The sequence below is a fragment of the Nycticebus coucang genome, chromosome 12, assembly GCF_027406575.1.
Source record: "Nycticebus coucang isolate mNycCou1 chromosome 12, mNycCou1.pri, whole genome shotgun sequence".
Classification (NCBI taxonomy): domain Eukaryota; kingdom Metazoa; phylum Chordata; class Mammalia; order Primates; family Lorisidae; genus Nycticebus; species Nycticebus coucang.
The window spans coordinates 68324519-68341345 of NC_069791.1; the positions used below are offsets into that span (position 1 = coordinate 68324519).

The 16827-nt window shown below is 40.0% G+C and overlaps 1 protein-coding gene across 4 annotated transcripts in view; it reads left to right on the plus strand.

The window, feature by feature from the left end:
• LMTK2 (lemur tyrosine kinase 2) overlaps positions 1 to 16827 on the plus strand; it is a 109811-nt gene that overhangs the window by 63688 nt on the left and 29296 nt on the right. For all 4 annotated transcript variants that reach the window (XM_053556686.1, XM_053556684.1, XM_053556688.1 and 1 more), the window contains one exon: positions 8342 to 8475. In XM_053556686.1, coding sequence (XP_053412661.1) covers positions 8342 to 8475 — 134 coding nt within the window. The remainder of the gene's footprint in view (positions 1 to 8341; positions 8476 to 16827) is intronic.

The window sequence follows — 16827 nt, forward strand, 5'->3', positions numbered from 1 at the left end:
GCTAGAGCTACAGGCATGTGCCACTGCACCTGGCTGATTTTTAAGTTTTTTGTATAGTCTTACTATGTTGCCCAGGCCAGTCTTAAACTCCTGGGCTCAAATGATCCTCCCACTTCAGCCAACCAAAATGTTGGGATTACAGGTGTGAGCCACTACACCCTGCCAGAATCCATTATTATTATTATTATTATTTTATTTATTTTATTTTATTTTATTTTATTGAATCATAGCTGTGTACATTGATAAGATCATGGGGTATCATTCACTAGCTTTACAGACCATTTACCAAGTTTCACATACACCCTTATAAGATGCACCCCTGGTGTAATCCCACCAATCCCCTTCCCTCCACCCACCTTCCCCCTCCCTCCCCTCCCTTTCCCCCTTCCCCCTATTCTTAGGTTGTAACTGGGTTATAGCTTTCATGTAAAAACCCTAAATGAGTTTCATAGTAGGTCTGAGTACATTGGGTACTTTTTCTTCCATTCTTGAGATACTTTACTAAGAAGAATATGTTCCAGCTCCATCCATGTAAACATGAAAGAGGTAAAGTCTCCATCTTTCTTTAAGGCTGCATAATATTCCATGGTGTACATGTACCACAATTTATTAATCCATTCGTGGATCGATGGGCACTTGGGCTTCTTCCATGACTTAGCAATTATGAATTGAGCTGCAATAAACATTCTGGTACAAATATCTTTGTTATGATGTGCTTTTTGGTCTTCTGGGTATATGCCCAGTAGAGGGATTACAGGATTGAATGGCAGATCTATTTTTAGATCTCTAAGTGTTCTCCATATCTCTTTCCAAAAGGAATGTATTAATTTATTATTATTATTATTTATTTTTCTTTTTTTTTTTTTTGAGGCAGAGTCTCACTATGTCACCCTTGGTAGAGTGCCATGGCGTCACAGATCACAGCAACATCAAACTCTTAGGCTTAAGCAATTCTCTTGCCTTGGCCTCCCATGTAGCTGGGACTATAGGCACCTGCCACAACACCTAGCTATTTTTTTGTTGTAGTTGTCATTGTTGTTTTATTAGCAGGCCCGCCTGGGTTTGAAACCTGCCAGCCCTGCTGTATGTGGCTGGTGCCCTAACCACTGAGCTATAGGCACCAAGCCCAGAATCCATTATTAAAATCCATTAAAGTTACATTTACCTATTTCTTCTTATATCTTTATAATTTTGATATTGCTACTAGAAAATTTTAAGTTACATATCTTGGCTTGCATTGTATTTCTGTTGGACAGTGCTAGTCTATAAAGTATCTCTGGAGAAATGCATTCTGAGGTCCGGTCATGTACCACCTAACTATGTTTCAGTTCAGATTAGAATGGCCTAGCAGCACCATAGCACAGCATGTTACATGTCTGTGGTAATGCTGGTACAAACAAACCTGCACTGCCAGTCGTGTATAAGTCTGGCTGGCACGTGCAGTTATACAAGTACATGATAATTGGTAATGAATGACTTAAGTTTCTGGCTTATGTATTTATCATACTATACTTTTTATCATTATTTTAGCATGTACTCCTTCTACTTATTGGAAAAAAAAGGTAAATTCGAAACAAACTTAGGTAAGTCCTTCAAGGGTATTCCAGAAGGCACCATGGTTGTCATAGATGACAGCTTCATGCATGTCACTGCCCCAGAGACCTTCCAGTGGGACAGATGTGGAGGCAGAAGACAGGGATAAAAGTGATGATCCTGACCCTTTGTAGGCCTAGGCTAACGTGTTTGTATCTTAGTTTTTAACAAGAAGCATTTAAAAGGTTTTTTTAAAAAATTAAAAAATAAAAAAAAATAGCTTAGCAATTAAAGATATAAAGAAAAATATTTTACTGCAGCTGTACAGTGTTCTGTTATTACAAAAGAGTCAAAAAGTTAAAAAAATAAATTTATAAAGTAAAATAATTTTTTAAAAACTTTATTAAAGGCTCAGCGCCTATGGTTCAAGCGGCTAAGGCGCCAACCACATATACTTGAGCTAGCGGGTTTGAATCCAGCCCGGGCCCGCCAAAGAACAATGACGGCTGCAACCAAAAATAGCTGGGTGTTGTGGCAGGCGCCTGTAGTCCCAGCTACTTGGGAGGTGGAGACAGGAGAATTGCTTGAACCCAGGAGTTGGAGATTGCTGTGAGCTGTGATGCCATGGCACTTTACCCAGGGTGATAGCTTGAGGCCTTGTCTCCAAAAAAAAAAAAAAAAAAAAACTTTATTCAAATTAATATGAGGGTACAATATTTAGGTTACATTGTTCTCACTTCCAGGGTAAAGTTCCATTTGTAGAAGAGCCTTTTACCCAGGGGGCATGTTATACACTCTCACAATGTGTACTTTAGGTGAGATCCCACCTCCTGCCCTCCCTCCTTTTGCCATACGTTCCCCCCCTCCCGCTTCCCTCTACACCGCCCCCCAACTGTACTATAATAGTGTTTAATTGTTCTTAGAAACATGTAATTATTTATATATTGATTTCATATTAGTATGGGGTACTTTGGATATTTGTCTTTACATTCTTGTGATACTTTACTAAGAAGAATCTGTTTCAACTCATCCAGGTAAATGTAAAAAATGTAAAGTCTCTATCTTTTTTAATGGCTGCATAATATTCCATGGTATACATATACCACAGTTTGTTGATCCATTCATGGGTTGATGGGCTCCTAGGTTGCTTTCACAATAAAGTAAAATAATTATAGTAAGGTAAGGTTAATTTGTTGTTAAATAAAAATATGGGTTGGCACCCATAGCATAGTGGTTATGGCACCAACCACGTACACAGAGGGTGGCAGGTTTGAACCTGGCCCTGGCCAGCTAAACAACAATGACAACTGCAACAAAAATAGCTGGGCATTGTGGCAGACGCCTATAATCCCAGCTACTTGGGAGGCTGAGGCAAGGGAATCGCTTGAGCCCAAGGGTTTGAGGTTGCTGTGAGCTATAACGCCACGCCACTCTTTTTTGACTCTGTCTCAAAAAAGAAAGAAAGAAAAGTAGTTTTTACAAATTTAGTGTAGCCTAAGCACGTAGTGTTTATAATGAAGTCTGTAATAGTGTTCAATGATGTTCTAGGTTCATACTCTTTTACTGCTAAGTAACTCCCCAAGAACACCTCCTGTGCTTCAAGTCATGCTACGTGCCCTGAATAGGGTTTTTTATCTTTTATGCTGTATTTATTACTGTCCCTTTTCTATGTTTAGATACACTTAGCTACATAGATACATACATTGGGTCATGATTGCTCACAGTATTCAGGACAGTAACTTGCTGTACAGGTTTGTAGCCTGGAGCCGTGGGCTTTATCATGTAGCTGAGGCATACAGTAGGCCAGGCCATCTAGGTTTATGTAAATACATTCCAAATCTCCATACAACACAATGATGATGATTTCTCAGAAGGTATCACTGTTGTTAAGCAATGCATGACTGTACTTTGAATGTTTTTTAGAGTAACTCTGACTCCCTGTTGTTGAAGCAAAATCTATTGCATTTACTAAACAAAGATAAGCTTTCAAGCAGAATCTTAAAGAATAAAATATTATTTTCCCAAGTTAACTGTCTTTGGCTTTAAGTATACAGAGTAATGAAATAATGAAATAAATTTAAATAATAAATTTATATAATAAATAATAAATTTTTATAATAAATTTAAATAAAAGGATGAAACCACAGATTTACTTCAAAGTTGATTATTATTAGATTGTTAAATTGAAATGATAGGAATGGACTACTTTGGGAAAATGGTTGTCTCAACTTTAATTTGTGGGACACCATTTAGAAGTATTCCATAAGTTTTTCTTTTCCCACACTTGAAGCAAATATTAGTTATACACATGCTGGTGCCCAGCACTATTTAGAGATTTCTGGGCTTGGTAGAGAATTAGGCAGAGTCCCAGCCACGTCTGGCATACTTTCTTAGCTGTAGAGGCAGACAAGTAAACAAAATGTGAGGTGGGAACCAAAGGCTGTCGTGATTTGATTTATGTTTTAAAAGACTGGCTTTAGCTGCTCAGGAGGGAGCTGGGAGGCCAGGCAAGGGCTGGTGTAGATCCCCACAGGGTGGGGCTTTGTCTCCGACTAGCATGGTAGCAGTGATAGCGGTGGGAAGAGGTTTGAACATAGACCCAGGGCTTGGGGGTGGGTTGGATATGGACAAAGAACTCTCTAATGATACCTTTGTTTTTGGTCTAGATCCACTGGGAAAATGGCGATACCTTTTACTGTGATGGGCCAGATTGGCAGAGTTTTGTGCTAGACACCTGTTAGATATACAGGGAGCATTGTTGAGTGAGGAGATGAGGGGTCTAGGCCAGAGAGATGTCTATGAGATGGGTGGATAAAACCACCTGGACAGTTTGTGCCCACAGTGCTTAGGACTGAGGAGGGAGCTCTAGGGCATGCCTGCAGGGACAGATCAGTGAGAAAAGGAAGATCTTATGAAGAAGCTGAGGAAGGAGTGACCAGTGAGACAGGAGGAAGTACAGGAGTTGTGGTGTCCTGAAGCCAGGTGGAGAAGGAAGTGTTTAAAGAAGGAAGGTGTAGGCCTGTTTTCTTTGTGAGGCTGGTGAGGTGCAACCTTCTGTGCTTGGCAGGAGCTATGTGGTCATGGGTAGGTGGGCCTGGTGGGCGGTAGGAGAAGTCCAGGAGGTAGAGCCAGTCAGGACAGACCAAGCTTCTGAGGAGTTTTATCCATGAAGGGAAGACATACGTGGGGTAATAGTGGGAGAAGAGTATGGATTCAGGAAGACTCACTGGATTTACCTGGGAGGTATTTGAGTGTTAGACCAGAGAGAAGAGGAGATTGAGTTTAGAAAGGCACTTGGTTGAAGAGTCCAGGTAACCAAAGAGGAGGTGATAGGTATGTAAGGGTTATAGGTCCAGATGTGTGGGAGCTCAAGTGGTGGGAACTCAAGAAGAAAAAAACGCAGACTGGGGTGAGGTGGGGGTGTTAGAGGGGCATGGCATATTCATCAGCAAGAGGGGGTGTGTGGACTGTGTCATTTTTAGTAAAACAGCTTTAATTTTTGTTAAAAATCATGTTTCCCAGAACCATCCTGTTAATCATAAAGGACTATGATTTTTCAGTTATAAAGCTATTGTTGATTTTTTACATTATAATGAAATTAATTCCTTGCTCTCAGGGTCTTGCAAAAGAATGGATAAAGCCCTCCTGGCCATTTATGTTAGAATTGAGAGAGAGCACTTGTGAGTAACTCATTTACAGGTCTGACTAGTTGCAAGAAGTCACTTGAAAGTTGCTTGTTCTGTTGTGGGAGTTCTTAGTATAGCAGTTTGCTGCCATCTAGTGTCAGAAATGTTTCTTTTAAAGGTTTTGTCTTTCGTGGGATTTTGGGAAAGAACAGAAATTTTTAAAACTTGGATAAAAGAAAGCTTATTTTAACTCAGAATACATTACTGTTCTTTTTTTTTTTTTTGTAGAGACAGAGTTTCACTTTATTGCCCTCGGTAGAGTGCCGTGATATCACACAGCTCACAGCAACCTCCAACTCCTGGGCTTAGGCGATTCTCCTGCCTCAGCCTCCTGAGTAGCTGGGACTACAGGCGCCCGCCACAATGCCCGGCTATTTTTTTGTTGCAGTTTGGCCGGGGCTGGGTTTGAACCCGCCACCCTCGGCATATGGGGCCGGCGCCCTGCTCACTGAGCCACAGGCGCCGCCCTACATTACTGTTCTTAATGAATTGTATTTTTCTTTATGTAATGGACAGAAGTAATAATCTATATCTGTTCCATTCTACTTGTCATTAAGCACCATTACGATTCAAATATGAATAAAATAAACTGATATCTAAATAAAGATTTGTCTGTTTTTGATAGAACGAATCCATTTTGGTACTTGCTTAATACAAAAACCTTCACTGTGATTAAAGATTTTGTGCTGATTTTTTTCTTTCAAACTGTGGTACCAGGAGAGCTCTAAGGATCATTTTAGAACATAGAACTAACTCTGGGTCTTACATAGACCATGACAAGTCTCATCCGTGAGAAACAGTGATCAGGCTCCTCACTAATCTTTGATGTTGACTCCTTATTCCTGGCTAAAGATAATTTCGCCTGGCTTGTGCTGGCAATATCAATTCTTAAGTAAAATCCTTTTCTTCCCCCCCCCCCCTTTTTTTAAACAAAATGTTTACTCCATGGAAGTAGGCAACTTTTATCTTTATTCTGCTCTTTCCTATAGTGGAATTTGGGGAGGGGGCTGTTGCAGAGAGAAGAACAGTTAGTGGTAAGGGATACATTTCAGATAATCTTGAAAAATAACTGCACCCACTATGCTACCCCTCTGCCTCCATGGCCAGAGTCACTTTTGAGAATTAGCCAGATACAGCACAGCATAATTGTGCTTTTGTGTGAGAGTGATTTTTTTTTTTCCTTAGATGAATGTTGCAACAGAGAGTTTAGGCAGAAGAATGTAAGTTGCCATTTCATTGGTGATATAAGCAGACTTTAGCTATTTTCATGTTTAGTTTCTATATGGGCTACCTTATGAATAAAAATCCCATTAGCCTATATCCCTAGAGTTTTTTGCTGCAATTTTTTGTAGTTAAGTTAACTGTCATCTAAATCATTGATCATTCCCATAGCTCCCATGCTGGGTAGAGCCCAGCCTGGACCAGTGAGTATGTATTTTGAGAAAGGCAGGAGAATGTCTGTTTCTCCTCTGGAGTAGCTTATAATTCCAGTGGTAACAAAGGAGGAGAGTGTCAAGTTTGGAAGGAAACCTGTGAAGGACAGTGATGGCAAGTGCTGCCTCAGTGTGCACAGTGGCACCAAGGGGAGGCCACTGTGTCCCTGGCATAGCAGTCACATGACACTTGGAAGAATTCTGCAAATTGATGGCATTGACCTTATGTTATTTTACTTTCATGCTTATAAAACAAATTGATTTCATCTGCGTGCTAATTTAATTCACTTGCTAAACAGAACTCTCTTGAGTTTGTGAACTAAAAAGTAGAAGCATGACCCTATCCTTTATTAGTTCTGTGGCCTTGGCCAAAGCTCTTAAGCTCCCTAAGAGTTCCATATCTGGAAAATGTCTCAAATTATGAGAAGTGTTTGTATTGACAAATGAAAATGCTTAGCCCAGTGCTCAAGAGCTCAGAATGTAGTGAATATTAATATCAACATTATCATTCATGTAGGGATCATTGAAATTGGGAATGGAAACATTTAGAGTCTTGTAATAGATCTGTAAATACTTAACTAATAGTATTAAATGTGGACAAATGTTTGTAAAAGAATATTGGGTTTTAAAGTTTTATTCTGGGAAGAATTTGACAAATTTGCTGTCTTCAAGTGAGTTATAATAAATGTATCCTTTAGTTGGTCAAGGAAACTTTCTTTCCTTAGGAGTCTTCTTGCCCAAGATTTAAAGAAAACTGAAAGCCACTGGCTTACTTTCTACAGTTTTTTAACTGATTGTAGAAAGCTTTAATTTGGAATTAAATCATATCAACAAATATTTAATTATGTGGTAAGGAGAATATGGAAAATTTTATTTCCTCAAAACAAATATACTGTACCCCCCCCCCCACACACACACAAATCCTTGTACAGTCCACATTTAGAGTTGTGAGGTAAAGACAGGGTGATTATGGGGGGACTTACAGGAGGACCTGGGATCCCAGCATTCGCATGTCTGTGTGCTGGATATCTGACTCTGACTTTGTTCATTTTCCTGCTGAGGCTTGTCTCTTTTGAAGAACAGCCTCATTAACTTGGTTAGTTTTTCTGGAGTGACTGGAATGGTCTTTCTCATTTGGGTGGCACAGGGCCCTGGGGAAGCTGGCAGAGCCCTGAAGCAGTTGTTACTGGCACTGGTGGACTTTCTCGGTCCCATTTTTCTTTCCTTCTTTCCCCCTGCTTTGCTCAAATCAGAGTGTTGGTGGTAGCCATGAAGCCTTGTGACGAAGGTGAAGTATTACTGCCCAGGTGTCTGCTAGAATCCTTCCAGCAGGCAACATGAGTAGCACCTTTGTTTCACTCTTCATGTACTTAAATTGTACATCATTTTAAAACTGTCTCTTTTTTCTTACTGTTTTGTTTTACATGTGTTTGTATAACAAAAATAAACTAACATTTATCTAGTTAGAGTGGCACTGAAAGCATAATAGTGTTCCTTACTTTTGAAACATCATGTTGGAATTCCTTTTTGTAATTTGAAACTTGTATAGTCTGAGGTTCTTTATTAAGTGCAAACAAACCTAAGTAATTTCTAATAAGTGGTCTTAATTGGTCACCTAAGGCCACATGTTTAAGCGCTCAGTTTGTTTCTGTAGTTCTTTTTGAAACTCAAGTGGGCTGATCTTTGCAGGGTGATCTGAAAGCATATCTGCGCACGGAGCAGGGACACATGCGGGGGGACGCGCAGACCATGCTGCTGCAGAGGATGGCGTGCGAGATCGCCGCGGGGCTGGCCGCCATGCATAAGCTGCACTTCCTGCACAGGTGGGTCTGTTGGTCAGAGGTGCACCTCACACATCTTCCAAGTGGCAGCCCAGAGAGCTATCCAGTGAGTGAAAGGCTCTCTGGGAATCTCAGGGAGGACAAGCTGCAGAGTGAATTCTTGGCTTGTGCTAGTAGAAGTTATCCCACTCTTCCAGTGTCTGAGTAAGGGTTGAGTTGGACTTCATTGAAACCAGTGGCAGGAGATAAAATATCTTTATACAGCCTGAGATCTGGAAATTATTTCTAGAAATTAAAAAAATTGTTCATGCCTCAGAGTTGAGAGTAAACGGTATCAATCTATAGCTTATTTATTGCATCCTTTTGCTGTCAGCTTTAGGCTTCTGATTTTTCCTGTGGGGTTTCCTGGTGTATCTCAATTCATTCCTTGTATGATAGCTGATGGTTATTCAAGAAAAAAGAGTCTACAATTGCTTTGAAGGATAGACTAGGCACTGGCACTGGTGTATAGCTTTCTAAGGGCAATACTGTGAAGGTGACTGTAGTGATATTCAGCAGTGAGATGATGTAACACTTTTTTTTGTTTTTTGTAGAGACAGTGTCTCACTTTATCGACCTAGGTAGCGTGCTGTGGCATCATATAGCTCACAGCAACCTCCAACTCCTGGACTTAGGCGATTCCCTTGCCTCAGCCTTCCAAGTAGCTGGGACTACTGGTGCCCGCCACAACGCCCGGCTGTTTTTTTGCAGTTTGGCCCCGGGGCCGGGTTTGAACCTGCCACCCTGGGTATATGGGGCTGGTGCTCTGCCCACTGAGCCACAGGCATCTCCCTGATGTAACACTTTTTAAAGGATGAGTTCATGAACTTAATTGTCAGCTTTTGTATTTATAGTATTTCTTTTTTTTTTTTTTTGTAGAGACAGTCTCACTGACCCGCCCTCGGTAGAGTGCCATGACGTCACACGGCTCACAGTAACCTCTAACTCTTGGGCTTACGCAATTCTCTTGCCTCCGCCTCCCAAGCAGCTGGGACTACAGGCGCCCGCCACAATGCCCAGCTATTTTTTTGTTGCAGTTTGGCTGGGGCTGGGTTTGAACCCGCCACCCTCGGCATATGGGGCCGGCGCCCTACTCACTGAGCCACAGGCGCCACCCTTCTTTTTCTTTTTTTTTAAGTGAGAAAACACCTGGTTATATTTCTAGAGGTGTGTATATATGAACAGGCCTGGAAAAGTACTGTACCTATCAAACTCTCAACATTACTTCAAGGTGGGGAAGAAGGAAAATTATTAACCTTTTTTTTTTACACAGTTATATACTTGTTTGACCTGCAATAGTGAACAAATCATTCTGATAAAGTGGTTTGCTTTATAAAAAGTTAAAAGACCCAAAGGTTATAGGTTCCTTAAGACCCAAGGCAGAATCCCTATGTGAAACTTCAAAATATAAGGATTTTATAATGGAGAAATCCTATATTTAGTTTTTGAGTCTTTTCTAATAGGTTAATATCTCGCATAATTAGTATTGTTAATCTTTTGTAAAATGCCGATGATTATTGCTTAACACTTGGTTTAGAAATTTTTTAATTCTGGAGAGGAGAATTTAATTTAAAAAGAGCATCTTAAAAAGAGCAGTATAAAGTTAGAAATAGCTAAAAATTGGGTTTAAAGCTCAAGTATGTTTCACTACTGTATTTTAAAATTGGCAAAGTTGTCATAGTAAATAGTGTTTTCCTGTGAGTTTCTTCAAGTTAAAGTTTTACTTAAGTTAGAATTTTGTGGAATTTTAGAACAAATAAGAAAGATAAATCAGTGGCGCCTCTGGCTTAGTGGGTAGGGTGCTGGCCACATACACCCAGGCTGGCAGGTTCAAACCTGGCCCAGGCCAGCTAACCAACAATGACAACTACAACAACAACAAATAGCCGGGCGTTATGGTGGGCGCCTGTAGTCCCAACTACTTGGGAGGCTGAGGCAAGAGAATTGCTTAAGCCCAAGAGTTTTAGGTTGCTGTGAACTGTGATGCTGCGGCACTCTTCTGAGGGCGATATAGTGAGACTCCATCTCAAAAATAAATAAATTAATTAATTAAGTCACATGGTTTAGATTTTATTCAAATTCAGAAACACAAGGTAAAGAAAATCCTTAAAACCTTTGATAGCTGTTTCATTTGTTTTAAAAAGTCCCCATATTTTATATAAAATTCATTTGGGACAAAATTTTGTGTTTTAGGTTCTTTTCTATTGGTAGCATATCTTATAGTATATTTTTAGGTTGGAATTTAGAATACTTATTGGTTAACTCAAAGTAGGACTTCCTATGTTGTTTGAAAATAGAACAGCCTACTTGTCCAACTGAAAGTTATTAGCTGTGTTCTGAAACTAATCTAGTAAAACCTTCCTCCCCCTTAAATTGATTTTTTTGCCTATTATTTAAGGACCTTATCCCAAGATCTCAGGCAGCCTGCATCTCTGACATGGTGCATGTGACATTATGACATTGGCGAAGGCCGTATAAACAGCATGCAGTGCCAGTTTGTTAAAGTTCCATGCCACTCTTTGCCTTGCTGGCCCAGAGCCTGGGCCTTCCTGTGCCTTGCTGAGTCTTCCTGAGCAGCTCGGCAGTAAGATTGGATGCTACCAGATCACCATGGTAAGCATGGTACAGACAGTTCCATAGGCACATGTGTCCTCATACTGGTTCACATAGCTAGAGACCTGGGATGCTGCCTCCTAGCAGTACTTAGGGACAGTTATACACAGAAGAGCCTTGTTAGGATTTACCCAATTTTAGAGTTACTTTCTGCTGGGAAACAGTGAGATTCCTAAGTTTTCCAGCCCTCGGAGTGTTGGGTAATCGAGTGTTAAAAGAGCATGATACTGGGCGGTGCCTGTGGCTCAGTCGGTAGGACGCCGGCCCCATATACCAAGGGTGGCGGGTTCAAACCCAACCCCGGCCAAACTGCAACCAAAAAATAGCCGGGCGTTGTGGCGGGCGCCTGTAGTCCCAGCTACTCGGGAGGCTGAGGCAAGAGAATCGCTTAAGCCCAGGAGTTGGAGGTTGCTGTGAGCTGTGTGAGGCCACGGCACTCTACCGAGGGCCAAAAAGTGAGACTCTGTCTCTACAAAAAAAAAAAAAAAAAAAGAGCATGATACTTGTGCTACAATACTAGCTTGAGTGTTTCTTTGAGTCAGTGAATTATTAGGGGTTTTATTTGAATTTGTATGTAAAATCTTTAGATAATATAGTCATGTACTACATAAAGACATTTTGATCAACAAGGACCACATATAGTTCCGTGGTCCCATTAAGATTACAATGGAGCTGAAAAATTCCTACTGCCAAGTGACCTTACAGTAGTCTTATGTTGTAGCGCAATGCATTACTCATCTGTTTGTGGTGGTGCTGGTGTAAACAAGCCTACTGCATTACCAGTCTGGTAAAAGCCTAGCACATACAATCATGTACAGCACATAGGACTTGATAATGATGATGAATGGCTATGTTACTGGTTTATATATTTACTATATTATTCTTTTGATTGTTACTTTAGTGTGTACTCTTTCTATTTATTTTTTTCAAGGTAACTATAAAACAGCTTCAGGCAGGTCCTGTAGGAGGTATTCTAGGAGGCAGCATTGTCATTATAGGAGATGACAGTTTCTTGTGTGTTACTGCCCCTAAAGAAGGTTTATAAAGGACAAAAGTTACAGTAAGCTAAGCTTATTTTTTAAAATTTATTATTAAAGAAAATTTTTTTATAAATTTAGTGTAGTCTAAGTATACATACAGTGTTTATAAAGTCTAAAATAGTGTACAATAATGCCCTAGGCACACCGTATTTTTACTGTTCTTCATTTATGTTTAGATACTCAAATACTTACAGTTGTGTTATAATGGCCTACAGTATTGAACACAGGAACATGCCGTACAGGTGTATAGCCTAGGAACAGTAGGCAGTAGCATATAGCCTAGGGGTGTAGTAGGCCCTCCCATCTAGGTTTGTGTAAGTACAGTCTATGATGTTCACACAACAAAATCGGTTAGCAACTCATTTCTCAGGTATGCCTATTGTTAAGTGATGCATGACTACATTTTAAAAAATTCTTCTACACTGGGCACAGTGGCTCACACCTATAATCTTAGCACTCTGGGAGGCGGAGGCGGGTGGATTGCTTGAGCTCAGGAGTTCAAGACCAACCTGAGCAAGAACGAGATCCTGTTTCTAAAAAGATTCGGCATTGTGGCCGGCTCCTGTAGTTCCAGCTACTCAAGAGGCTGAAGCAAAAAGATCTCTTGAGCCCAAGAGTTTGAGGTTGCTGTGAGCTATGGTACTACAGCACTCTACCCAAGGTGACCAAGTGAGACTCTGTCTCAAAAATATTAAAATTATGGCTCAACAGAGTAGGGCGCTGGCCCCATATGCCAGAGGTTTGGGATCAAACTCAGCCCTGGCCAAAAACTGCAAAAAAAAAAAAAAAGAAAAGAAAAAAAATATTAAAATTAGAAAATTAAAAAATTCTTCTAATGTTTACTAATTTTAAAAATTTTTGGGCGCGCCTGTGGCTCAAAGGGATAGGGCACCAGTCCCATATGCTGGAGGTGGTGGGTTCAAACCCAGCCTCAGCCAAAAATCACAAAAAAAAAAAAAAAAAAAATTGTTCTTTAAGGAAAAAGACATACGTGGCAATAAATATAATTTGGCTTTGATGCTTTTGATGCGTCAATTTTAAATCAAAGCCACAGATAGTGCCTGGCACACAGTGGTAGTAAATGAACAACACACATTTACCTCTAACATCATTTTACTTTCATGACCACAACCTAAGGCTTTTCCTTTAACAGACTTTGGAGTTGGGCTGGAGGTGAAAGCCTGCAGGACTTGGTGGGTGTGTGAGGAATGAGAGGACAAGCAGGTCTGGCCTGAGCTCATGGTCTTCACTAGTAAAATGGTGATGGTAGAACTGAGTTCTTGGGATTGGTGTGAGGAGTCAATGGAATCCAAAACTCATTGTACAAGGGTACATGTGAAACTTAGTAAATGTAGACTATAAATTCTTAACACAATAACTAAGAAAATGCCAGGAAGGCTATGTTAACCAGTGTGATGAAAATATGTCAGACGGTCTATAAAACCAGTGTATGGTACTACATGATCGCATTAATGTACACAGTTATGATTTAATGAAAAAAAAAACAACAAAGCTCATTGTAGTGTCTGGCCTGCTGAAAAGCAGAAGAGGAAAGGAAAGTGAGAGAAATGATGGTGGCGATGAATGAGGCTGGACTTCACTATACTCTCAGAGTTTAAGGTTTTCTTGCTTTTTTTGGATTTATTTTGATATTATAAAGGCAGTGTTAAATTTGTTGATTCAGTACGTATTCATTGAACTTCCACAGTCTGCAAAGCTCACTGATAGACAAGGTGAGAAATAGAGAAATATATTGAAAGTCAAAGCAAAACGCATAGTTCTTATTCATTACCTAATGCTCCAGCAGGAGAGTTAAAACATGCATTTGCGCTGAGCAGAATGATCAGAGTTCGTAAACATTTGTAAAATGTGCTGTGAATAGTTATTTAATCCGCAGGGCAACCCTATGAGCCACAAGACAGGTGCTGTCATTTATCCTGTTTTACAGAGGAGAATACTGAGACTCAAAGTAATGAGCAGTTTGTCTGCCTCAGCCAGTAACTTGAGGAACAGTTTGAAGCCAGGTACAAACACTATGTGTGGTTGTTTATACAGGAGGAGCAGGTACTGTTGTCTGGGAGGAATCCAGGTGGGTATTCTGAAGGAGTTTTAACGATCTTTGAAGAATGGTATAAGTTAGAAGATGGAAGAGATTAGGAAATTGATGGAGAAGGTAGCAGCAAGATGATTCATATGGTGGAAGAAAGAGAAGGGAGTCGAGGGAGATCTCAAATAGTGTAACCTAACCAGAGCAGAAGACATATGAGAGGAAATAGTGGAAGATATGAATAGAGACGTAGTTTGAAGCCAAATTATAAAGGGCACTAGTGCCACGATAAGGCAGTTGATTGTATTCTGTGGGCAGTAGGATGGTGTGTCCAGAGCTTTGTGTACTTGTGTGTGTGTTTAATCTTTTCTGCAGCACAGTTTAGGTTGATTTGGAAAGAGAATATGCTACTGAAGGAAAAAAACAAATGGGAATTCATCTGTGATGGCTGTGCTATAGAATGTTTTTCATTTCCTTTTCTGCCTGGAAAATGAGGAAAGGCATTGAGAAAGGAAACAATTTAAATGTAGTTTAGATGCAAAAGAGGTGGAAAGACTATAATCAACCAAGTGGCTAAACTAGAAAGATGCCCAAAGAACTTTCATGAAAAAGGCACCAGGTCCAGAGGGTTTCGTGGTTGTTTTTTATGTGACTTTTAAAGAACAGATGACTCGGGCGGCGCCTGTGGCTCATTCAGTAAGGCGCCGGCCCCATATACCGAGGGTGGCGGGTTCAAACCCGGCCCCGGCCAAACTGCAACCAAAAAATAGCCGAGTGTTGTGGCGGGCACCTGTAGTCCCAGCTGCTCTGGAGCCTGAGGCAGGAGAATCGCTTAAGCCCAGGAGTTGGAGGTTGCTGTGAGCTGTGTGAGGCCACGACACTCTACCGAGGGCCATAAAGTGAGACTCTGTCTCTACAAAAAAAAAAAAAAAACAGATGACTCCAGTTATCTTGAATTTAAGTTATTCAAGACCATAAAACGGATGGAAAGTTCGATGACTCATGTTATGAATCTGGCATAACTTTAATAGCAAAAGATGATGTAAAAATTTATTGACAATTCTCATTAGGGAATATAGATGTGAATATTAGCAAACTGCATCCAGCAATATATGAAACAAGTAAGACTTATTCTGGGAATGTGAGGGTAAGCTTATATTATAAATATATATCTGCATAATTCCTCACACTGGACAGAATAAAAGGGGAAAATACATTGTATCAGTAGATTGTTGAAACATCTTTTGGTGTAATTCAGCAGCTGTGCTATATTAAATTTCTGATAGAAAAGAAACAAATATCATAAGGATTAGTTACCAGAACTCAACAGCAACATTATTTGAAATGGCAAAATTTATTAATAAGGCCTTTTCCATTAAATGAGAAGACAAAACAAAGATGCCCACTAATTCTATCATTTTTCAATATTTCATGGAGGTAGCAGTGAACACAAACTAGAAAATTACCACTTTAAAAACAGTAGTTAAGCTTGGTGGCACACACCTATAGTCCCATCCAACTGCAGCAGGAGGATTGCGTGAGCCAAGAGTTTGAAATTGCTGTGAGCTATGATGATGCCACTACACTCTAGCCTGGACAACAGAAAGGGATGCTTTCTGCTGATAAAAATAATAGTTAAGATTTATTGAATGATTTTCATATGCCAGCTATTATAATGTTTAAAAAGCTGTTGGACAGTATCTAAGTAATTAAAAATACACCTTCCCTTTATTCCCACAGGAAATATAAGCACTAGAACTTAAGAATGTATATTAGAAATAACCATTGCAGCATTGTCTGAAGTATTAGCAAAAGGAAGAAAAGTAAGAAGCAAGTAAATACTCATGGGGGGCACTAAAGTAAATTTAGTACACGAGCACTGTGGAATATAATACGACTATAATAAAGATTTAGAACTGCTAGACTAGTTGACTTGGAGCAATTTTCATGGTATGGTAATGTTAAATAAGAAATAAGCATGCAAATAATGAGTAGGCAGAGTATTGCACTTTAGTAAGGCAAATACTCCTTATTTCCCTCATTTTGAATACAGTAGAACCCCCATAGTGGACCACCTCCCTCCGTTGACCACCTCCTTAAATCGACCTGATTTTCATAGACCACACATGCACTGCATGTATGTTATCAGTACAGTAGGCATAATTCCTTATGTTGACCACCTCTGTGTGTTGACCAGTTTGTTATATTTCCTCAGGTGTATATAAGTATGGAAAGAGTATAGACAGGTTTTACCTACCAGTTTGTTAATATATAGTACCTGGAAAGAGGAAGGTAATTAAAAGAAAACAAAGGCTGCACTTTGAGAAGACATAGAAAAGCCCAGCATTCATATTACCCTGTGATATCACTCCTTATCTCTGTTTTGAAAGGGGCCCTAAGCAGAAAGCAGGGTGGATGTGGCGCTTACTTCTGGTACTTCCCTTCTCTCCAGGATCAGAACCCTGGGCCATCTCTTGTCTAATACTTGAAAACTGTTTCTTTTTATATTTTGTCTAGTTTTTGCATTTTTTTTTTTTTTTGAGACAGAGTCTTACTTTGTTGCCCTTGGTAGAGGGCTGTAGCATCACAGCTCATAGCAACCTCAAACTCTTGGGCTCAAGTCATCCTCTTGCCTCAGCCTCCCAAGTAGCTGAA